This window comes from Malus sylvestris, chromosome 11, assembly GCF_916048215.2.
Source record: "Malus sylvestris chromosome 11, drMalSylv7.2, whole genome shotgun sequence".
Lineage (NCBI taxonomy): Eukaryota > Viridiplantae > Streptophyta > Magnoliopsida > Rosales > Rosaceae > Malus > Malus sylvestris.
In genome coordinates this window covers 11,360,860-11,385,070 of record NC_062270.1, presented here as the reverse complement: position 1 = coordinate 11,385,070, position 24,211 = coordinate 11,360,860, and the positions used below count along the sequence as shown (strand labels likewise).

General features: G+C 35.9%; 2 protein-coding genes and 2 long non-coding RNA genes across 5 annotated transcripts; 3 read left to right on the top strand and 1 right to left on the bottom strand.

The window, feature by feature from the left end:
* The first annotated feature begins 3,366 nt into the window (after positions 1-3,366).
* Positions 3,367-7,355, top strand: LOC126590833 (proteasome subunit beta type-4-like). Its single transcript, XM_050256343.1, has 7 exons — positions 3,367-3,520; positions 3,608-3,672; positions 3,857-3,933; positions 4,879-5,008; positions 5,181-5,340; positions 5,467-5,652; positions 6,956-7,355. Exons 2-7 carry the CDS (start codon positions 3,611-3,613, stop codon positions 7,067-7,069), a joined length of 729 nt encoding a protein of 242 aa, XP_050112300.1. The 5' UTR covers positions 3,367-3,520; positions 3,608-3,610; the 3' UTR covers positions 7,070-7,355.
* Positions 7,356-7,507: 152 nt separating this feature from the next.
* LOC126590834 (uncharacterized) lies at positions 7,508-8,535 on the bottom strand. The gene is made up of 2 exons (XR_007612172.1): positions 8,243-8,535; positions 7,508-8,164 (listed from the first exon to the last, which is right to left on the bottom strand). It is a non-coding gene; the product is annotated as an uncharacterized LOC126590834 (long non-coding RNA).
* A 6,783-nt stretch (positions 8,536-15,318) lies between these two features.
* Positions 15,319-16,433, top strand: LOC126591615 (uncharacterized). Of its 2 annotated transcripts, none has more exons than XR_007612453.1 (3): positions 15,319-15,726; positions 15,836-15,928; positions 16,215-16,433. It is a non-coding gene; the product is annotated as an uncharacterized LOC126591615 (long non-coding RNA). The 2 variants fall into 2 exon arrangements; XR_007612454.1 differs by having other exon boundaries at positions 15,827-15,928.
* Positions 16,434-22,712: 6,279 nt separating this feature from the next.
* LOC126588349 (uncharacterized) lies at positions 22,713-23,546 on the top strand. Its single transcript, XM_050253442.1, has 2 exons — positions 22,713-23,068; positions 23,199-23,546. Exons 1-2 carry the CDS (start codon positions 22,980-22,982, stop codon positions 23,410-23,412), a joined length of 303 nt encoding a protein of 100 aa, XP_050109399.1. The 5' UTR covers positions 22,713-22,979; the 3' UTR covers positions 23,413-23,546.
* The last annotated feature ends 665 nt before the right edge of the window (positions 23,547-24,211 follow it).

The following is a 24,211-nucleotide window of genomic DNA, read 5'->3' as shown; positions in this document are numbered from 1 at the left end:
GTCGCCGATTATCCAATCCGGTTTTTTTACGGGGACACGTCCGGGTTCGGTTCCGGTGCGCTCACGTGCACGCTGTGTGCCGCGCCCGCATTTTAGCCTCGGGCAAATTCGTACGGTGTGGACTCATCGGTCTGGTCGAAGGGGGGCCCAGCCCGCTCTGATCTTGCCACGTCCTCGTTCAAAATTGAAACAATTAATCCTGTGTTTTTTAAGTAATTTGATTTTAAAATTAATAAACCGTACGATTTGGTGTCCATCAAAGTGGACCGGGAAAAAGCATGCACGAGAGAATCAGGAAAGAAGGAGGAAGGAGCACGAAACCATCGCCTGTGGGTCCCGCAGAGTACCAATTTTTCTTCTGCAAGCACATGTACGAATTCTTTTTATTTTTTTCTGGATAATTTTGTTTATTTTAATCAAAGAGATAAAAAGAGTATTGAAAATTTGAAAGGCAGTTGGGATACTCCGGAGAGATCGACTTTATATTTTCCTGTGTTTTAGGGTCACATGTGTAACACTATATGTCATTATATAATTAGAATGATACTCGAAAAAATCACTTTTTTCTTTTGTACAATGATAAATGGTGTTTCACCCTCTGGTTATAGCACAATGAAAAATTTCTCTATTCAAAAAAATTCCTATCTTACGAGCAAAATATTTCATTCACATAATTTTGTGTTTATGAGCAAAATAATGAGTAGATCAACTTATTAATATTATAAATTATTTTGCATATATCGTTTCTAAAAAAATTAAGGTCGTTTTGTCAAATTCTTTTTATCAAATTCCTTCATCTGCTTTTATACAGTTTGATAAGCTTAAAACAAATTTTACAGTGTAATTTATTATTTCGTGTATGGACAATTTTCAGAAAAATATGTTGTAATATTAACAATTCGAACCATAAGCATGACGTTTCAATAACCGACCACGAAGTATTTTGAAAATGAAGTACCCTTCATCATTTGAGGAGCGAGTTCCCTTTTTCTAAAGCAACAAACTTAGAAAATGTTTCCAAAGTCAAAAGGAAAATACATCAGTCCAAAATGTAAAAGCACCCCACAATTTGTTTTGGTAAAGCAACAACTTGGAGGGCTATGAGCCTATGAATTTGAGATTCTGTACAAAATTGTTTTGGTAAATATCTAACTTCTTTGAATTTTGATTAGATAACTTCTATAAGATTGTATTGTTTCGATGAGATTACTGTGTAGTGCAAAGTAAAAAGGTAAACTTTCACAAAAAATACCATGTTTGTTACGTAAAAAGGAATTCAACGAATAAAAAGTTTATTATGTTTGGTAACGATAGAAAAGTCGGTAAGAAATATAATTTTTTTATATATAATGGCATTTTTAGTCTTTAATGAGGACAAATTTATTATAAAAATATAGCAATCAATGCTTTTCATGCTTGGTGAAGATATTCACTTCCCCCCCCCACTATGTTCCCGTGACCCAGTAAATCGTTTGTCAAAGTATGAACTTACATGGTGTGGAAGCCAGACTTGTAGCTAAATAAAGACTAAAATGTCTCTGTGAATCTTTCCGGCCTCCGAAATGGATGGATAAAAGTGGCTTGCCACCAGTTGTCTCCCTTTAAAAAATAAAAATATATAAATATATATAAAAAAAAAAAGCATGGACTTACAAACCATGAAAAAGGCAGCATTTTCCCATTCCGAAACTCTCTTTCTCACATACCAAGCGTAGTCAAAACGCTTATGTCTCACTTATGTATATATTTATCACATCAAGGGACCAGAGAACTAATTAGCAATTAGAAGCCCTTGTTTATATATAGTGGTGGCCACCACTACAGAAAAAGAGTACAATGGCCGGGACAAAGGGTCGCCATCCCAGGAGGGTGAGCTAACTCAAAAAACTTGTCCTCAGTTCGAATTGTAATATCGCTTATATGAAACCGGAATCGCTAATTTAGGTTTCATTTGATGTAAAGGATTAGATTGGAATACAAAACTTTACTTTTGAAGGTGTTGAAAGATGAAATATAAAGAAGAAATCTTATTATTCCAATAGTACCTAAAAGAAGAGGATGAGAAGGTTAGCAAGCTGTCAGTGCAAGTGCAACTCCACCATTTACAATTTGCATGACAATTACTATCGATTTTTTTTTCTTTTCAAAATAATTAAATTGAGTAACAATATTTAGTCTTAGTAAACACTATTCACATGAAAGTAAAATAAAAAGCAATACTACAAAAGTTCAAAAAGATACGAGAAAGGAAGAAGATTCTATTGTATTTTGGTGTGAGAAATGAAGAAGATGGTTGAGAATTTATAGACAAATTTTTTTTTTTTCCTTTTTATATTTTTAATTTTATGTTCCTATGTTTAAAACATTCTTTTAAAGTTTTTTTTTTTTTAAAACAAATTGGTTAAAGCAAGATTAAACTTGTTCATTGGATCCTATGATCAATGGAAATTCAACAACTCAGAGAGATCCACTTGTACTAATCGTTGGAGGTGCCCTATTTTTTTCGAGGGAAAATGATCATTCCGTGATCGTAATCGTTCATCGTATATCGTACAGTCATAAATCATTTCAAAATTTAAAATTGAATATAAATAGTACCTAACGAAAATTGATCACACAATATACGATGAACGATCACGATTAAAGAATTCCTATGATTCACAGGAAAAGAATCCGGCTAGGATCCTTTTCCTTTTTAGAGTATTGATTCTCTCCCTTGTAAATTCATCTTCCCTTTCTATTTTTTTTTATTATTATTTTATACAAACGATATTATCCTTACTAGGGGAGAATAGACTAAGCCTCACAATGGGCTAGCCATAATAATGTGGCTCAAATTCGTATTTTGACGAGAATCGAACGTAAAATCTTTCATTTACAAATGAACAGTTACTATTGAGCCAATACAACTTATTGTGTTCGCTTCTTTAAAGAGAGAAAAAGATAAAAGAAGAAAATGAGAGAAGAGAAGGGACGGGATTTCAAAGGAAGAGAATCATGCTCTCTATTTTTTGAACAGATGTAAGCCCCCGACAACAAAAATTGGCGGCTCACCTCCCCTCATTGCACGACTAACGTCATCGTAACATCAGCCTGACGTCACCTCCCCTAGGTAAAGGCCTAGGCAATATCTACATGGGCTGTTAGTCCAGCTGAAGTTGACCCACCAGTTACCTAGCAACTCATGGAAGGGTGGAACTACTATAAACGACTCAATTTTTCCAACATTGTCATTAAAACTCACAATTTATCTTAACGTCGAAGACAAGTTAATTTAACAAAAACGCCCAAATTATTTGAATTGGGCTGGGCCATAGCTTCTAGTTGGGCTTAGAATTGTAGTCCAATTCCGCCAAGTGTTCCTTAATCGAATCCGAGTAATGTTTCGGGTCGCGATGTCTTGAGCAGAAGGAAAAGGGGTAAAAAGTCTTTATTTGTACCTCACTGAGCTTCAGAACGTCTAACGCTTTCTTCTCTCTGCGATCTCACAACAAAAAGCTTCAGAAAGCAAAGAACGAGTGTAAGTTTCAAGTGCCCATTTGATTTCACCACCCAGATTGTCGTTTAATTGCTTGGATTTAACATTTGAAGGGTTTTTTTTGAGCAGTTAATGGAGTCGAATCAATCCAAACCCGGCCTGCTGTGCAATCCTGAAGGCTCTCAGAGAACCCTGTATGTGTTCTAATCTCTCTCTCTCTCTCTCTCGTCGTTTTCTCTATGTTTAATTTCAACAAATTCTCTGTACTTTTTGAATGTAACAGAGATTAGGGTATTTTGGGCTGTTGGGGATTTAGCTTTCTGTTTGATGTTTCAATTATTTAATTTTGATTTTTGTGTTTTTTTGTACTTTTTGAAGGTACCCATATGTGACTGGTACATCTGTTGTGGCTCTCAAGTACAAAGATGGAATCTTGATGGCTGCTGATATGGGAGGTTAGCTGCCAATTTCTTTCACATTGCGTCACAAAACAAAGCTTTAATATTTTATTTGATTGAACTTGTTGGTCAGTTTCTAGATTGAAAATTGATGATGTTAGTGCTGTGTATAACTTTTTTTCTGGTGTTTGTTGGAAGGTGGGACTCTTTCCCCCTTTATCTTAGCTTCTTATCGAGTTTGTTATGGAGTTTTCGGAGTTGTTCTTGTACGCTTATTCTCTTTGTGCCAATTTATCTTGAAAAGAAATAGTTCAAATTAGAGTCTTTCCAAAGTACGGTACATTAGTTTCTGTGTTATTATACATAATGCCCATTGTTAGCAGTTAGATCCCTACAATGCCAAATGTAGTCGAGATAAACTAACGATAAAGGCTAAAATGGTAATAAAAAACAGAATTGAACTTCTCACGTTCTGTGAAAGTTACAAATATCGGGAAGAAATAAAACAAGCACAGAGTGTGTGCAGGACAATGGGATATCTTCAATTTCCTCCGCATGTTTCAGGAAGCAAAGTTAGGCAACTTAGGTCCTAGCAAGCTATTCATTAAATCAAAGGATAAATGGTTGTTTGTAGTTTGCATCGATACTGTTTAAAGTTATCAAGAATGTTGCAGACTGTAAAATTCCTTTTTGGGGGGTACATAAACAAAAGGGTATTCTTTATTTTGTTTTTGTTTTCTTCTTCCTCTCTTTTTGCTGAGTGCCAGTTTTGTGCACTTATTGTAACTGTTAACGGTCTTTGTACCATGTAATGTATTATCTATCTCATTGTTTTTATGTTATGGCCCATCTTTTTATCATTAATATTCATCATCTCTTTCTTCTTCTTTTTTATGGTTGGAGGTCTAGTACTTCATGACGCAAAATTTAGACACCCATGCATGCTCCTTTTGTGTGTGTTCATCTTTCTTAACAGTATCAAAATGATGGATTTGTTGATAGGTTCTTATGGGTCTACCCTGCGATATAAGAGTGTGGAGCGAATGAAGCCCATTGGAAAGCATTCTCTTCTTGGTGCAAGTGGAGAAATAAGTGACTTTCAGGAGCTATTACGTTATCTTGATGAACTCATGTAAGCATTCCTGATTAAGGAAAATTATGAAGATGACCGTTTAGCTACCTTTTTAAATGTTTTCATTGCATTTCTGTTTTTTTTTTTTTTTTTTTTTTTTTTTTTGCTGTTTCTTTGTATCATTTGCAACAGTTGGTTAAAGGATTATTCATTTTGAGTTTTCTGGTTGTAGCCTATACGACAACATGTGGGATGATGGGAACTCTTTGGGACCGAAAGAGGTACACAACTATCTGACTCGTGTGATGTACAATAGGCGTAACAAGTTCAATCCACTGTGGAACTCTCTTGTCCTTGGTGGAGTAAAAAAGGGACAGAAGTATCTTGGGATGGTAGGGCTCCTTTTTTCCTTCCCTTAACACTTTGTAGCATGTTGTATGGTTTTAGAACATTTTTTTTTTTTTTTTTTTACTGAATGAGTTGACTTAGTGACTTGTCATATTTTTATTCTTATCCAGGTTAGCATGATAGGCGTGAATTTCGAGGACAATCATGTAGCAACTGGGTTTGGAAATCACCTTGCACGGCCTATTCTTCGTGATGAGTGGCATGAGAACTTGACTTTCGAAGAAGGTGTAAAGCTGCTGGAGAAATGCATGCGTGTCCTTCTCTATCGTGATCGGTCTGCTGTGAACAAGCTTCAGGTAGAGTAATTGATTAGTGTTATTTGCTCTATCATTTAGTATCCTTTGATACTAACAATTTTAAAGTTATATATTCCGTAATTTTTGGCTAACGATTCCTGAGAGCTTTCTTATGCATCTATCTGTTTATTTTCTTTAACTGGCATATAAGCCGCCTGTCTGTCATCTTTTATCTTCAACACTTATGAAACCTGATAAGCCTTTTTCAATAGATTGTTCTTTTTGTTGCTATTGTTGTCCGTGTAATTACTAGTTATTTTACTGATAATAGATTGGGCTTTAGCCCCGGAAATTGTTTAAAGTGGGCAAAGAGAAATATTACTTGTAATTCTGATGAACAGGACTGCATGGTTTTGATTTCAATTTTCGTTTGATTTCGTTTTCCTATTTCTACCCAACAAGTTTTCTAATATACGTACTTTCTGTAAAATACATTGTAGAATGAGGTTCTTGGTAAAATTTGATCATAGTTTCTATATACTTATTGAAGAAAGTATTTAGGTGATGGTGGTCCTTTTTAGAGGAAAATATTCTTCTTGAAAACCCCATTTGTCAGATGTGTGCAATGTGCTTATGAACATCACATTATTTTCATTGTCAACTTCATCTCCGAAGAGGCGTTGAAGGTTGGTGGCATATGTTTATGGATTTAGTTAGATGCCAGACAATAGTACTACCAGCTTCCTATGGATTCCTTTTTCAATTTTTGAGTCCTGGACGCTAGCTAGCTTGTATGTCCTAACTCTTCACCAAGTGTAGGAAGTGTTCTATATTGAGGTTGACAAAATATGTAATAGCTTTATTTCTGCATGTCTATGTTTCCTTACTCTTTCAAGTTGATTTTATTTGTAGAGGCCTAGTGGAAAATTATTTGCCTTCGGAATTCAGTGTCATTAATAAATCGAGGATTTCCTCCAAATTTCACTTTTATGTTAGTTGGGTTTGCATATATTCTCTTACATTAGTTGGTGTAAAGAGTTCAGTTTTTAAAATTAGTCATACTCTTATGAGCCCAACCATTGGAAAGAAAAAGTTCAAGCTTTTTAAGACTTCCTCACCGAGTGGGGGAAGTTGTTAGCGGAGAAAACTTTGATCTTTGTTATAGGTCTGTGAATAAAGTGATGATTGCACACATTGGATAACTGTGTGAACTAGTAGTTTGAAATTAACACAGTAGTTGCAAGGCCGAAAAAGAAACGCAGCAATTTGTCTCTGGACGGTTCTTGATAATATTGTCTGCTGTAAGGGTGGAGTTTATTGTCTTCCTTGTAAGATGACCACTTCTTAAAATTTGAAATTGCAGATATCTAAGATCACTGAAGAAGGCGTGACTATCTCGCAGCCCTACTCTTTGAAGACTTTCTGGGGTTTCTCCGCTTTCGAAAACCCAACATTGGGAGCTGAAGGATCATGGTAGCTGGATGGCTACATATCTTCGGAACATGGAACAACTAGCATGGAGCCAAGTTGGAATTTGTTGTGTTTCTACGGTTGGAACTATGAACTTGTAACATTGTTGACACCTGGGAATATATTTCTTGGTGGCTGGTTGGTGTTGAGAAACATTTTAGCGATAATACATCGTTGGGTTTTCTTTATGTTGGTGTTGCAGCATCCAACAAGCATGAACGTATTGTAGTGATATTTAAAGCATTGTGCGTACTTATTTTGAATTATTTGGGAAAAATGTGGTTTGAAATTCATATATTTTGTCAATTGCGAATCTGAACCACTGATCAAGTTTATTCGTAAATAATGCATGGTCCAAAAGCCCCGACAATACATGTAAATAAGTAGAGCGATTATCATAAACCCGTGCTAATTGAGAGATTGCAGATCGTAGTCGGATATCGTGTAGAGAAGTGATTTTCGCACATCCTGGATTATTGTTGCAATGGATTTACAAAACAGATCGGTGAAATAGATTCTTGCTTTCAAATCTTGTAGATAACACAGGTAATATAACAAAGGTAAAACAGAGTACAAATCAACTATCAAAATTACCAACTAGAACCAAAAAAAAAAAAAAAAAAAAAATTGCCAACTAGAAACCCCAGGAGTTGGTTGGCAACTTGGAGTGTTGAAATTGTTGCCACCCAACTCCAAAGGGGCAGCTTGGGACGCTAGTGGAGTTTGATTGGTAAGACGACTTTGGGATGAAGTGTAAACATGACATGGGATGGTTGACTCCCGTCTAGCTGTTGCACGAATTGTGGGCCAATTTGTGCGACCAAGGTTTGCCGTCATTCCTCTTTAGTGTACACCAATTTCGGAGTTTCTCGAGGGTGCATAGAGGAGGGGAGAATTTAAAAAAAATGAAAATGAAAACCTCCTGATTCTTCTTTTTCGAATGTTGGAAGAGGTTCTAAATTTGAATCACCTATCCCCGCTAGTCACAAAAAGAGAAAACCAAAATATTAGTTATAATATAAGCATTTGGTAACCAAGTTTTATGCAGCTCTTCTTCCAAGCTTTGGAAGTGCAATGAACCATATCGAATTAGGTTGTGTACCTGCAAAACTAAGACTACATATTTAACACTAAACAACAAACTTTACGGTTAAGCACGAATTGAAATAATGAGTAGGACCTTATTTTCATCCGAATCTGATTGCCAATTTGCCGTGGCAGTGGTTTTGGTGCACATACAATGCAAGGTTTCCTATGCAGGAGAGATGACGCCGTCGTTCTAATCCTAATACTAAGAACATGACCGTCGGCGTCATCTCTCCTGCGTAGCGAACCTCCCGAATATTCTTTACTCTCCTAGTATCCATGGCGGCGTGGTCAGTGGTGTACGAGCTTCTAGTCTGCTTCAGTATGGAGCATGGTTTTATATATACAAACATATTTATCCAGGCTGCCTCCAGCCATATATGCATATAAACATAGATAAATATATATAAATGTATACGGTCTATCCTAAATCCTATATATATACAAGGGATCCTCATTTTTTTTCAAAAAAAATAAAAATTAGTTGTGGGACTCACTTCACATTGAATTTCAACAATCCAACCAGCCTATTTTGTAAGTCTTGATTCACGAATCATTCTTACAAAAATTCAATTCAATCCGGAACCATTTTCTCATTTAATTGTCTTGATGAAATTTTAATGTTTCTCAAAACATATTGTTGGTCAATTTCTTTGAATTCTATTAGATGTTTTAAATATTTCCGAATGAGCTAAATATTTTGCAAATATGATATATGAGGTGCAACTTACAAAATAAATAGTTCGGCACGTTGAAATATGATTCAAGCACACTTTTTTGTGTGGCTGGCGGAATTAAGTGCTTAAATTGTCACATAAACAATTTATGAGGTCACTTGTGGTACGTCAGGAGTGCTATATAGTACGAGCTGTCTTTTGTCTGCATTATCTTGTCAATTAGTGAAATTTCATATTGCTAAAATACCAGAGGTTACAGCGGCATGAACGTTGCACTAACAAGCAACTTGTTGCTTGGTGCATGAGTCAAGATCGCTTCAATAATTGAAGTGCTAGCTACTTCGAATTCCGAACATTAAATGGCGAGTCATAGTTGGTGCATGAGTAAAGATCGCTTCAATAATTGAAGTGCTAGCTAGTGCGGGAGAGTTTTGAAATCCGAACACTAAATGATGAATCACAGTTGGTGCATGAGTTAAGATCGCTTCAATAATTGAAGTGCTAGCTAGTGCGGGAGAGTTTCGAATTCCGAACACTAAATGACGAATCATAGTCTGATATGTGTACATAATTAGCTTAATAAAAATACAAAATAACACATTTCTACAAACATATCAAGTTGTGCTTGCGTGGAGGAACGCTTCTTATCTGCATAATGAAGTCCAAGTAGCAACTCAAACTGTTAAAAAACTAGAGACTTGGATTATCTCCCCTTCTATTTTTGTCTCCTCCCATCCCCGTCTTTTAATTTAGACCATTCAAAAGAAATATGATGTCTTTGAGTTATGCCACCCAAAAATAAGAGGAGAGAGAATCCTTACTGGAAGGGAGGACTTGTTGGCATGGAACGTCAAATTATACCTCATGCTAACTATTGCCCTATTGCCTCCCAGATCCTTAGCCTCTTTGTTATGCCTTACAAAGGATAGTTCAAGTGCTTTGCTCTTGCTCTTAATTTGCTTTTTGCAATTTTGATATTATCAAGTTTAGACGAGATGAATTATTGATATAGTTTTGTAACTCAGTTAATTAAAAATATGGTTAAACTCTGTTTACTACCCTCATGTTTCTTGGTGTTCAACATTTAGTACATCAAATTTTTTTCGTCCCAGAGTCATACCTAAAGTGTTAATTTTAAGACAATCTCATACATCTGTTAGTCAAACTGTTAGTTCTCTCGTTAAGTGATGGCGTGGCGCGTGTCATTAAAAAAATATTTAAAAAATTAATTAAATAAAAGTAAAAAAAAAAACCCCACCCCTTCCCCCCCCCCCCCCCCCCCCCCCCCGCCCCCAACCCAGAAGAAGAAGAAGAAGAAGAAGAAGGGAAAAAAAACCCCCGAATCTGCAATCCAGAAGAAGAAGGAAGAAGAAAAAAAAAACCGAATTTGCAACCCAGAAGAAGAAGAAGTTAAATAAAAGTTAAAAAGAAAAAAAATATAAATAAACCCCATCCATTCTCCCCCCACCCCCAACCCAGAAGAAGAAGAAGGAAAAAAAAAACCCCGAATCTGCAACCCAGAAGAAGAAGAAGAAAAAAAAAAAAAAAACCAAATCTGCAATCCAGAAGAAGAAAAAGTTAAAAAGAAAAATAAATAAATAAATAAACCCCATCCCTTCTCCCCCTGCTCCTAACCCAGAAGAAAAAGAAGAAGGAAAACAAAAAACAAAAAAAAAGACAAAAAAACAAAAAAAAAAACCCGAATTTGCAACCCAAAAGAAGAAGAAGAAAAAAAAAAAAAAAAAAAAAAACCGAATCTGCAACTCAAAAGAAGAAGAAGAAGAAGGAGGAAGAAGAAGAAGAAGAAGAAAAAAACCGAATCTGCAACCCAGAAGAAGAAGAGAGAGAGAAAAAAAAAAACAGCAGCCCAAACCCAGTTCGTCCCCCCCCCCCCCCGGCCTGCGACCACGAACGTGAACCCAGACCATTAACTCCATATTTTTGGGATTTTCAGTGTGGGTGAATTTCGAAAATACTTTAAGATGGGGAAGAAGAAGAAGAAGAAAAGAAAAAAAAAAAACAGCAACCCAAACCCAGTTCATCCCCCCCCCCCCCACCCCGCGACCGCAAACGCGAACCCAGACCATGAACTCCATATTTTTGGGATTTTCAATGTGGATGAATTTCGAAAATACTTTGAGATGATTTTTGGACTGGTTTTGTGGTAGATCTCCATTAATCTGGAAATGACGAACTAATTTAATTTTTTTTCCTTCTTCTTCTTCTAGGTTGGGAACGCGATTATTTTAATATTTTTAATGACACATGGCGCCTAATCATTATCCACATGGACACTACGTCATCACTTAACGAGAGAATTAACAATTTGACTAACGAATATATGAGACTGTTCCAAAATTAACACTTTAGATATAACTCTGGAATGCAAAAAACTTGATGTACTAAATATTAAAAATCACGAAACATGAAGGTAGTAAACAGAGTTTAACCCTAAAAATATTTACGAATGCATTCAATGTATAGAGTTCATTCAATTCCTACCCCCAGCACATCTTTGTTTTCATTTATGATGATGCAGACCTTCAAGAAGGTTTGGACCTCACAGGTTTGTTTCAGCAGCAAACAAAAAATAGGAGTAGATCGAGCATAACAACTGTGACCACTCTTTGGGCATTTTTGTGGCGCTGGGTGACCGCACTGGTGCCTGTCTGGTGGGTGATTAGGAAATGTGGTACATTACACAACTGTTAAAGGTTAACTATGAAAATGGAATCGGGATTCTCGCGGGATCCTTTTTGTGAGGATCCGGAAAGTACGTGAATCGTATTCGTTTATCGTACATCGTGTGATAAAAAATCATTTTAAATATTGTTATTTAAAATTAAACATAAACCGTACTTGACAAAAATTGATCGCATGATATACGATGAACATATACAATTCACGGATCTCTAAGATCATCAAAATGATTGGAAGAGGACCCTATTGGATGAAAATGATGAGATTCGACCGTCAAGTCATGCGTGTGTATATAGAGACGAGACATATCGCTCAATGTAGGGGTCACATATATGTTGCTCCCAAAATCGACCAAGTTGAAAGTTTTTAGCCATTTAGTCATTAGTGTGAGAGATAATTCACTATTCAATCCAAATCAATAATGCACTAGTAACTGATCAATCAGTATTCAATCATCAACAACCACGCTATCTGTTAGTCTTAATAATGTGTGACTAATAGGAAATAAGTATGTTAATCAACACTTAAACAGTAATCTAATCATCAATAATCACGTCATATGATTTACAAAATTTGCTTTAAAATGTTGATCTCTCAAGCATTACTCATCCAATAATTAGGATCTAGCCACTGTTACATGTTGGTGTGGGCATCAGGTCGGCCAAAGCAACCAAATCGGCCAATCTGAACCGTTGTAGCAGGTTAGTTTGTTATTTTCCGTTCTGCACACTCCATCTTAAATTCTTAATTAGGTTTTATCACAAATGATTCATGAAATTGACCATACTCATTATTTTGGTCTCACAATTTAAAAATCAATCAATGTAATTTAACTACCTCACATTAATATATTCAATGCCATCCAAATTCGTTAAGTTTTTTCTATGAATTTGATGACGTTGCACATAAGGGGAGGCACACATTATATGCAAATTGAATTCGGCTCCCATCAAACCTTCAATCATCGATCTTTAATGGCATAATGTCCAAATTAAAGAAATCCAGGTGAGAAAATTAAAGAACCGAGATGGTAGATTGGGGTAATGAGGAAGCAAAGGTGCTGAAGTAGAAAGTGAACGAGAATAACGTGTATACAGTGTTCTAAAAATCGTTCTAGACAACCATCTAGGCCCTAGGTGGTCTGCTGCGATTTAGTGCAAATCATCGAAAAATTGGTCTGGTGCTAGGCGGTCCTAGGCGGTAGCGGTTTGGTTTTATTTGTATTTTTATTTTTTATGATTAATTGTGTGCTTTTTTCTTTTTTAGTTTCATGGTGGTATACTTATGGAAATGGCGTACTTAATTTGCAAATGATAGATTGACTACAAGTTCATCCAATTGTGAAATGAACTGGAGCACTTTTGAGGGATATATACAAAGAAAAGAAATAAACTAGATACAACAAGATTAAATAATTTGGTCTATGTCCAATGTAATTCAAGGATCATAAACAATAAGAATTTAGTCAATCATATCCAATGCAAGGATCATGAACAAGAAGAATTTAGTCAATCATCCAAGAATACTCCTCATTATGATCATATGCTTACTGTTTTTTAAATATTGAACTTGTTGGATGGATGTACTTTGTGTATTCTTCTACTTCTATTTTTGCATGTAGTCATTCTTTTATTGTCCATACAAGTTGTTGACCCTAAAAACTACCAAGCCTACGTGACGCGCAGACCAAGCAACTAATGGGCTAACTACGTCATTCGGTTGTATGCGGGCGTGCCAACTCGTCGGCCGAGCTCGGTCGAGGAGTAAAATATGTTGATGTTGCGTTGGGTGTGCTGCTGACTTCTTAATCTTGTGACTGCGGCCGATGAAGGAACACGTCTCGGCCTTCAGGTTCTAGAGCCTGAAGACAAGGCTGCTAGTTATGCGAAGTTCAATATCAAATTTGGCTTTCAATGTGCCGAATGTAGTAACTTGTAACACCTCACTTCGCCGAGAAGGCAAATGAGATGACCTCTGCCAATAAGGATTCGAAAATCCTTCTCAACCGAGACTTGGATAGATAACCAATCGGCCTTGACGCAGTGCTGTTTATCCAAACTGAAGGTGCTCCACGGTCGGCTGATTCTACAACAACAGTGTTGTTTATCCAAACTGAAGATGTTCGCCGGTTGCCTTCACAGTGTTGTTTATCCAAATTGAAGATGTGTTGGCGAAAAAGAAAATAAAAAATCTCAAGATGTTTGAGAGGTTTCGCGTAGAGTGAAGGTTTGCGCATGGCAGTTTGTGTGTTGAGTTGGAGGTCCCCATAATGTTGCATGCCGCTTGGTATTTATAGAGACTTGCATGCCTAAGTATTTATAGAGACCTGCATGCCTAAGTTGTGGAAAATAATCCCAATTGCTCTGTGACTCCAAATCTTTAATTGTTGTTGCTGACCACGCATTTATCTTATGCATATTCACAATAAATGAAACTATGAAAACTTTATCTTTTATGCACCTACATTCACGCCTTAGACCTTATCACATCAATCAAAGCTTAATCCCATCTTTTAAAATGGGATTACATCATCACCATCCTTATCATGACCTTCCTTTACGTCATCACCATTTGCCGAATCCAATCTTGTAAATTTGGTGGTGCTACTTATCCCACCATCTCTTCATAAGCTTTATCCATGCATGCATGCTAATTAAAACACATGGTTGATGGTTTTGCATTATCTGCAAAACCACCATGATCCTATCACATCACCTTATTTTGATTACTCCAAATGGCATAACCACATGATGATCATCCAATATTAATTGCATCTTTGTGTTATTGTTCCTTGTGGTTCGCATGCAAGATAGGACTCTAATGCTGCACGGCATTTCACACAGCCTCTTCTACATGGAGCTTTACGCATATCACAACTCTGCACACTTTAAGGATATTTTCAAAACAATAGTAATGTCAAGAAAAATCTCTAATCATCTGACGGCCTTAATTACTTGGACCGATGGTGTAAATTTGGGCCCAAACACAAGTATAGTTTTTTTTTAAGTGTAAATAGACACTTATTTACAAGATATACAATAAATTAACATAAATTCGCATTGGCTGCCTAACCGCCTAGGCGCTAAGTCCCTGCTCGCCGCCCGACTAGCGCCTAACGATTTTTAGAACCTTGCATGTATATATACATAAAGAGAGAGACTGCAAGCCTCACATGTAGCTTCAACAACACAACTGCCACCACCGGAGTGGAGATGGGCTTTTGGTGGTTGGGTTTGGCAAACGGTGGATGGGGCTAAAGTTTTTTTTTCTTTTAAATATCCAAAATATATTATTATTATTATTATTATTTTATTTTGCCACATTAGTAACAAACAAAAAATTTGATAAATTTAGACAGCATGAACTACATTTATGTGAGGTAATCAAATTTAGGGACCACATAGATTGATTTTCAAATTAAGGGGAAAAATAATGAATTAGATCAATTTCAAAATCATTTATGACAAAACCTTTATTAATTTGTTCAATCTACTTGCTATTCTAATAAAATTAACTGGTAAGGAAACTTACAAATTTTGCAAGAGAAAGAAAAAAAAAACTCACAAACTTTGCACACACAGAGAGAGAACAGAAGAAAAGTGTGACAGCCTATCCCGAAACATTTCCTCGATAGTGTGAAATGACGTTTGTGGTGTTGTGCGGTTTAAGTTGTGGTTGGGGACCAATTATTTTCTTTCCTAAGTACTTGGACCCAATTAGAACTTAAGGTTTTATTTGTTTTTGGTTTGGTTGGCCAAACCTGGACCACACACAAACACACCATCACTATCACCTTCCCTTTGACTCTCTCTCTCTCTTCCCTCTCGAATTTCATCCATTTTTTGTACAACATACGGACAACTTCCAAACCAACACTTCCAGTCACGGATCGAGGTTGTAGTTGGCATCTTTGAACTCCTAGTAAGCTCAGGAGTTGTTCTATACCTTTGGTTGGATGTGAAAGCTTCGAAAACCCGAGAACCCAAGAACCTCGATTTTGAGTATTGTTCATGCACTCGTGATTGTGAAGTTTTCAAGAAGTTTTAAGGTTATAGGAAGCCTTAAAACATCTTCACAAAGCTCGGGGAAGAAAGTTAAAGTGTTTTGGAAGTCGGGAAGTCCCAGTTCGCGAGTTTCAAATTTAGGCTGGATTATCGAGGTTTCTCCGGCGAGATTCTGTGGATTTTAAGGCTTAAAATTGGTAAGGTCTTGTTCTACTTGTTGTAAGCTTCAATTTGATATAAATTTCATGAATTTTGGTTGAGAAATGAAGGAGATATGAAGATTTGAAATTTTTCCAGAAACCGAAGAGTGCAGCGACGACCGGCGCCGGGCTTTAGCGATCTGAGGAAAAATGAGGAGAATATTCCGTCAAAGTTGATGGAATATTTTGACGCCGTCAGGTAAACATAACGGCATATTCTGATTTTTTACGGAATATTCCCTAACGCCGTTAGGGAATCCGTTTGGTGTGCCAGGCACGTGCCTACGCGTGGGCAGCACATCTGGCCGTGCTTTGGCCGGCGCGTGGGTGCTCAAATTTTTTTTCTAAAAATATGGGGATGTTCGTGGTGTTGAGTAGATCACGTTGGTGTATTCAAACACCCTATTTAAGCATTGTATAAGAAATTATTTCCTAGTTTTGTGTATGTGCTTTAAATAACCTTTATTTAGTTATTTCGCATATAGGTGAGACCTATCCTTAGGACGAGCGCCATCAATCGAGGCTCGGGGGCTACGACCCTTCGACATACCAATGAGTGGGATTTTGGTTTTTCGTATATACCTATATACTTGAGATTTTTCCCAGAAAATGAACTTGAATGATTATACGTTTTTTTAAATACCATGCAAAGTATCTGCCTATTTTATTTATGCACTAGTAGTTGCATATATTTATGATTGGGGTTGCGGACGCACAGGTAACTGCCAGGTAAGTTCATAAATTAAAGATATGAGATAGCTTCAGTTATGCGAGATATGATGTGATTATGTGTGATGTATTGAAAGCTCATAAACCTGTACCCCGGTGTTAGTGCTCCCGCCCAGAGTTAGGGTATAGTCCTTCACGTGATGTTCACCTCCTGCACCATATGCTCACCTTGAATCCAAGTTAGGTGCACAGGCTTGTCGTACATACCATTATAGGTGGTTCCGACTCATAGGTGACTCGCGATTATTCGCACAGTCTTCACATAATCGTAGCACTAGAGCATATTTATTTTACACCTAGTTTTGTCTTACAGACCACTTTAGGTGGTTCCGACTCGTGTGCATGATTTAATTTGGTATGATTGAGATTGGTTATGAACTATAGACTCAGCCGTGCAGGTTAGGTTGATCCGGCTGATATGATATCTGACATTGATACATTTGAATTGGATTACTTATGGCATTTATTTGAGATACTTTGGCATGGTATATTTCTATGTGTTTTAATCCTGAGCATGATTTCTATTATTATATATACATATTTTTCTGGAAAATTATACAGGTTTTACGGCGAGGGGTTAGCATTTTTTATAAATGAAATGATTTTGAAAAGCTTTGTTTTTGCCCACTCACACTTTTTGTTTTGCGCCCCTCTAGGTTTTAGGTAGAGGTGCTTTACTGGCTCACGGGGATTTGAACGGTGGTTCTGACAGAGCATCGCAAATGTAGGATCACCTTTGGATGTTGTATAATTAGTACTTGTCCAGTCGGACTGCACTTAGGTTATTTATGCTCTAATGGTGTATTTCAGACTTAATCTCGCACTAGCACATTTTCTTAGCTAGTATTGATGGTAGCTTGGTTTTTAGTTATTCGTATTTCCTTATATCATTATTGCTTCCGCACCGTGCACATGGTTGCGTCACTCTCACGTGACGACCAACACACCATGATTTAGGTCGGGATGTGTCAAAAAGAGCAGATTGAGAAGATAGGTAATAGAGTCGAATAGAGAGAAGAGGGAAGAAAACGAACAAATGAGGGGGCTAGTCCATCATTTCTCGTGAAAACATAAGGGATGATTGATAACCATTTAGTTTTTAGTTTTTTAAAAACTGAAATTTTGTTTAGTAACTATTTTTAGTTTTCAAAAAAATGAAAATGAAAAACCAAAAAGTAAAAACTCAATGCCAAAATTTGAAAACTAGAGAGAGTAGTTTTCACTTTTTGAAAACTAAAAGTAGTTACCAAACAATTTTGGTTTTCAGAAAAGTGAAAACAAAAACTGAAAACTGAAATCTTGTTTGGTAACTACTTTTATTTTTCAATTTAAAAAAAGAAGGAGCCTGTTTAGTATCTTATTTGAAATTTTTTATCATTTCTTAAAACATTTCTTAAAAACAATTTTCTTTAAGACTCAAAAACTTGATTGGTTTGCGATTTAAAAATTTTAAATTGTACGACGTAAACTAGACAAAGAAATCTTAAAAGAGGGAGTCACAAGGAATGAGAAAGAGGAGAGAAGAGGAAATAAAGTAAGAAATGATTGAAGGAAGGAGAAAGAAGAGAGAGGATTGGATGAGATAGAGAGGAAGAGGAGTGAGAGAAAGAACCGAGAAAATAAAGAGAGGGGATTGGAGGAAAGACGAAAAAGGTAATAAAAAAAAAAGGCGGAGAGAGAAATAAGAAAAGAGAGAGATATTTGGAGTGAGAGGGGAGGAGGGAGAGAAAAGAAATGAGTGAGTTTAAGTTTAAAAATTCTAAAAACTCACTTTTTATGTTTTTAGATAATAGACTATATTTTTGAGTTAGTCTTGAGTTCAGTTTTTGAAAGTTTTTAAGGTCTAAAACTTAAAAATTGTTTTTGAGTAAAAAAAGTTGGATTCAAGTAGAATACCAAACAGACCCTTAGGTTCCCATCTCTATTTTTCCTACTCCATTGATTAAAACCTTATTCTTTTTCAATTTTTTTTTATCAAGGTTCTTAGATTTCAATAAACGTCATTAATTATTTCAATAATAAAATATTTTTTATTTCTAAATATATTCATTTAGTATTAGAAACGTTACATTTTGTATATTTATACTTATGGGTAAAATTTTTATCATATATTTTTATTTTTAGTTTGTACCCATTTTTAATTTGCAAGCCTTATTTTAATTTGTACCATTTTTCTTTTCAGTTTTAATTTGTACCAATATATTAATTCATTTTTGTGCCCATATTTTTTAAATTTTATTTGTATTTGTACCCATATTTTTTAATTTAAATGTACCCATGCTAATTATATGTATTTATTTTATGTTTTAAAATATATCATTATTTTTTATTTTATAATATGTTAATAATTATGGGTACATTATTTTTTTGCTTTTTGTGAAGAACATTATTTTTTTGCTTTTTGTGAAGAACAATATTACTCTAAAATTGATTTTTAAGTATTTATTATATTTAAAAATATTATTTGAATTTGTTTAAATTTCATAATTTGTGGGACATTAAATGCACAATGCATGAATTAAATCTCTTAAATGAAGCGAAGGACCTCGATCAAAATATTTAAACAAACAAGGTTTCAGTCTAACAATTAGGTTGATTAGGGACCGGAACCAAAATGACCCTTAAAAAAAATTGAAAACCAAACAGTGAAAACTCAAGAAAGTAGTTTTCATTAATTAAAAAAAAATTAAAGTAGTTACAAAAGAAGATTTTAGTTTTCATATTTCAATAAAGTGAAATAAAAATGAAAACAAAATGATTATCAAACGGTCTCTAAATAAATTATTCATGGCCACTCGATTTGCATGAACGTTCTAGATTGAAGTTCCAGATGGGATCTAAAAAGAATCCTAGTCCATTCACTTTACGAGACGAAGATACTTCATCTTGTCTGTCAGGTTAAAGACTTCCTTATATGTTATCCGGAGCAAAATCCTTAGCTACTAGTTTGACCATTTCCTTAACGGACTATATATTGAGCAACGTGGTGGTTAACCACTCCGGCTCCATCGATTAGCAGCTTCACTTCCACCTCCGATCTTAGTAAAATAGAGAAATAAGTAAGCTCGGGGATAAGCGGCACTCGAAATCTATTAAACAACGCCAAGAACAAAGCCATGAATGTTGCCCTCGATGATGTGTAGTTGGTGTCGATCAGTTGGTTATGGCTCATGAGGTTTTATCAGCATATCATTGTTTTGCATAGCAAAGCGCAGACATAGGATTAGTTACAGTGATGGTCCTTAACTTGTCCCCGAGTTTTATAGCTGTCTTTGAAGTTTTCTCTTGTCGTTTTACAGTTCTTAAACTCTTTTTGGTGTGGCAGTTTGGTCTTTGTGGTTAACTCCATCCATTTTTTGTTAAGCAAGACATTTTAAATTTGAATCTTATTATTTTTGTTGTGATCCCTTGAATTCTGATCATTCAATGCCGTAGCATTTAATGCTACGTAGCATAGAAGTAAAACCCACTTTTAAGAATTAAGAAGTTAAAATTTTTGTTTTGTTAAAAGTTTTGGATACAAAAAGTCCTACATACCCCTACATATGAAATTTGTGAATTGGCGCTCTCTATATTGTTATTGCAGACTATAGGCGTGGAGAATGCTGAATGTTATTTCCGGATCAGGATCCTCTCCTGAGCTAAGGGTGAGGATCCTCCTGAGCAAGTCCAACGGGCTGTTCAAATTTTTTTCAACGGCTACAAACAAGGGGTATCTCTAAAAGTTATAATAATTGTAACCGTTGGATAAAATTTGAATGGCCTAATGGGCTTGCACATGATGATCCTCACCCTTAGCTCAGGAGAGGATCCTGATCCGTTATTTCCAGCAATGGAGCAACTTAGGCATTATAATATATGGATTCACATCCAAAATGAACGGCTGAGATTTGGCAGAACATGTACAACATCATAAAATAAACGGGTGAGATTTAAAGAAATAGGTCTTATACTTTTATCAATTTTTTCCGTCCCAGTAATATCTCGGTGCACTTAAAATCACGAATATTGGACTCACATCCGAAAGTTAGGATGCTTTTTGTGAAATTAAACCAAGATTTCCATCCTTGTTTTGTTTAAATTTACTTTCAGAATGCAATGTTATTATAATTAGACGTTGTTGTCGTATGTTTAACAATGCCATTACATTACATTATCAGGGGAAGAAGATGACCCGTAGACTTTTGAGAAATCATGCGCATGTTAGAATTTGGGAATGTTAGGTACTCAAGCCCAAGGGAAGAGCCTAACCCAAAAGACTAGTTCAATAGGTGGGAGGACCCCAAGGTACTTAAGTACCACTACATTATTTCTGGTGTAGCCGATGTGGGATCATAATATCACACCACCCTTCAGAAGACCTGACGTCCACGGCGGCCCTTACTCTGGTGGCTTTCACTCTTAACGGCGACGCACCCTTTGGTCGTCCCGTTAAGGTTGCCCTTTCCAGGTCGCCCCTTCCGTGGCGTCGGGACCCGACGCCCAAGGGAAGAGCCCAACCCAAAAGACTAGTCCAATAGGTGAGAGGATCCCAAAGACTTAAGAACCCCTACACCCCTATAAGTGTAGTTAATGTGGGATCATAACATTACACCACCCTTCGGAAGCCAACACCCACGGCGGCCCTTACTCTGGTGGCTTTCACTCTTAACGGCGGCGCACCCTTTGGAAGTCCCATTAAGGTAGCCCTTTCCAAGTCGCCCCCTTTGCAGTGTTGGGAATCTACATTCTGATACCAATGTTAGGTACTCAAGCCCAAGGTAAGAGCCCAACCCAAAAGACTAGTCCAATAGGTGAGATGACCCCAAGGACTTAAGAACCCCTACACCCCCATAAGTGTAGTCGATGTGGGATCATAACACCTTGAAGCTCTTTGACCCGATCTTTAAAACGGGCATATAGCCGTTGGAACTACGATAGGGTCAAAGAGCAAGTGTAGTTTTATCTCTACTAATCCTTCCTCTTTTCTTTCATTACTGATTGCCAGCCTTCTTGATTTTGAAGAATGTCATAATTGGATCTGCTATTCCTGTTACTTTGCAACCGATCGAGTTTGAGTTCCCCTACTCGGAAATTAAACTAGTTTAAGATATCTCGTTGTTAAGAAATATTTTGATATTGTTAGTTTGCAATATTACATTGTACCATGTGTTCTAGTTTTGTGCAACTCAAGTTTGGGCTTTGCTCACACATTTGTTTTCACTTGTGAACGATCTTAACTAGTTAAATATCAACCGTTCACTCGTTAAGAAAAAATGTGCACACAAAATTTCCACCTTTAGTTTGCTTCATTCTTTATAATATCTTTACCTTCTAATATCAAAATTTATAATTTTATTTCTGAACTTCGTATGGATCCGGCCGTACTCATTGCTCAAGGTTAATTATGAAATTATTTTAAAATTGTTAGATGACTAAACAATTTTTAAACTTGGTCAATAGACGATTTTGAATTGTTAAATAAGAACGAGTAGCTAGCATTTCTAATATAAGTACTCAGGGTTTAGTAGTAGCAAATTAAACTTTCTGCTAACCAAGTATGGAAATTAGTTATGCTCTTTTTTATTTTGTACCAAACCAAACTGATCTGAATCGAAAGTCTCAAAATAAGTATTAAGGTTTTAGTAGTTGCAAATTAAACTTTCTGCTAACCGAGTTTGGAAGTAATTTGTGCTTTTTTTATATTGTGTACCAAACTAAACCAATCCGAACCGAAAATCTCAATATAAGTATTGAGAGTTTATTAGTTGCAAATTAAACCTTCGGCTAACCGAGTTTGAAAATTATTTATGCTTTTTATATTTTATACCAAACCAAACCTATCTGAACCGAAAGTCTCAATATAAGATTGGGTTAAATAATGTTGACACATATGTAAACCGAATGGAACTTAATATCGTATGTAATACAAATTAACGATTTCACTACACATGATACCCTCTTATTGGAATTCAGAATATTGCTAGTTTGATATTATACCAACATATTTAACCCAAATGGGAATTACACTTCTATAGTGGGTTGGAAAATTTGAACGTAATACCAATATATTGAACTCATGAGTGTGATATCAATATATTGAACTCATAACATATACATAGGACTGCTCTTTTCACATTGGACTGCTCTTAACATATACATAGGCCTTATTTTTTAGGTCCAAATTACATCAACCCAAATGTTGCCTAGTACTCAAATGGCAAAGGAAATGAGAGCCCATGTCTCTTACCATGTGGCACAATCTCCATCTTAACCTGCACAGTAAATAGCAAAGGACCCAAGCATGCTTCTTATATTTGCTATGCTCTTCTTCTACACTTTCAGTCTCCTTTCTGCAATTAGATCGGTCATAGATCCACCCGACTTTTGCATTTATTTCATCTTTGGAGCCTCACCAACTCAACTCCTCTCCATCCCTCCCTATATTATAAATCCCCATCCCAAAATTCACCAAAAACACATACAATAATTTCTCCCAATCATTTTCTCCTCAAAAAACCCCAAAAAAAAGAAGAAAGAAAATGCAGTCCATGTTAAACCTCCATGGCAGTTTTGGCCTTCCTCTCTGTGTTTCAGGGATAACCCATCACCATCTCACCTTTTCTAAGGAGTATAAACTTCTTTTCTCTCTCTCTCTCTCTCTCTATCTCACTACTTTCTCTCTCTAAAGCTCTCTCTTTCCATTTTTCAGAATATATTATTGGGTTTTGATTCTTTTTTGTGGGTGGTTTTTGTTTTAGGATGGTAGATCATGATCGCAGGAGGGAAGCCATGAGAAGGAAGAGATCACAAGCTAGGGCAGCTCTGCATGCAAATCAAGAAGTGGGTTTTGAAGTTAGAAGTGAAAGAGTTGCAGAAGAAGAGATCAAGTTTGATGATGATGATGGAGATCTAGCTACAGCACTACATGATCTGTGTTGCAGTTATTTGGCTTGTACTGCAAAAGCTGCATAAGCTTATTAGCTTAGCTTAAGTTAGCTTATTAAATTTAATCTTAATTAATTTATGTGTTTTATGAACCTACTTAATTTGGATTATGAATTAATGTTTAATGATGTATGAAGGATTTGATGAAAATTTTTAACATATATTTGGAGTTCTATTTTATTTCGGGTCAGAATTTGGAGTCTATGCTTGATCAGGGCTTTTTTGGCGTGTTTGCTTTATGGGGTTTTGGGATATTTGCCTTTGATTTGTCGTTCTTCTTGTTTGCTGGTTGCTTTTGGCACACTTGTACCATTGTTCAAACAAAGAACGATCAGTATTCTAAAAAAAAAACAAAAAAACAAAGAACGATCATCTTGACCATTAAACAAAGCAAAGAACACTCATCACATGAAGCATGAGCATGAGCAATGCATCCATCCACCCCTCCATCCATCCATCCATGTTTTGAATTTGATCCAACTTCAAATTCTTATGTTGACCATAAAAAGAAAAGTTTATAACGAGGTGATTTTTTACACCTCTTTTTGACTTTTCGTATACTTCTTTCTATTCTGGTTTTTTATTCAAATATTATATGAGATTTGAAATCGATAGGAATGGTTTCTGAGTTTGTTCATCATCAATTATTTTGGTCATTTCGTGAAAAATTTCTGATAAATAAGCACTAAGATGACAAAAATACCCTAAATTTAATAAACAATGGGCCAAATGATATGATAAAATTAAGGGTATTTTTATCATTTTTCCTTATTTAACGAAAATTTGTCATAAAATGTCCAAAGTAACTAACGGTGGAAAGACTCAG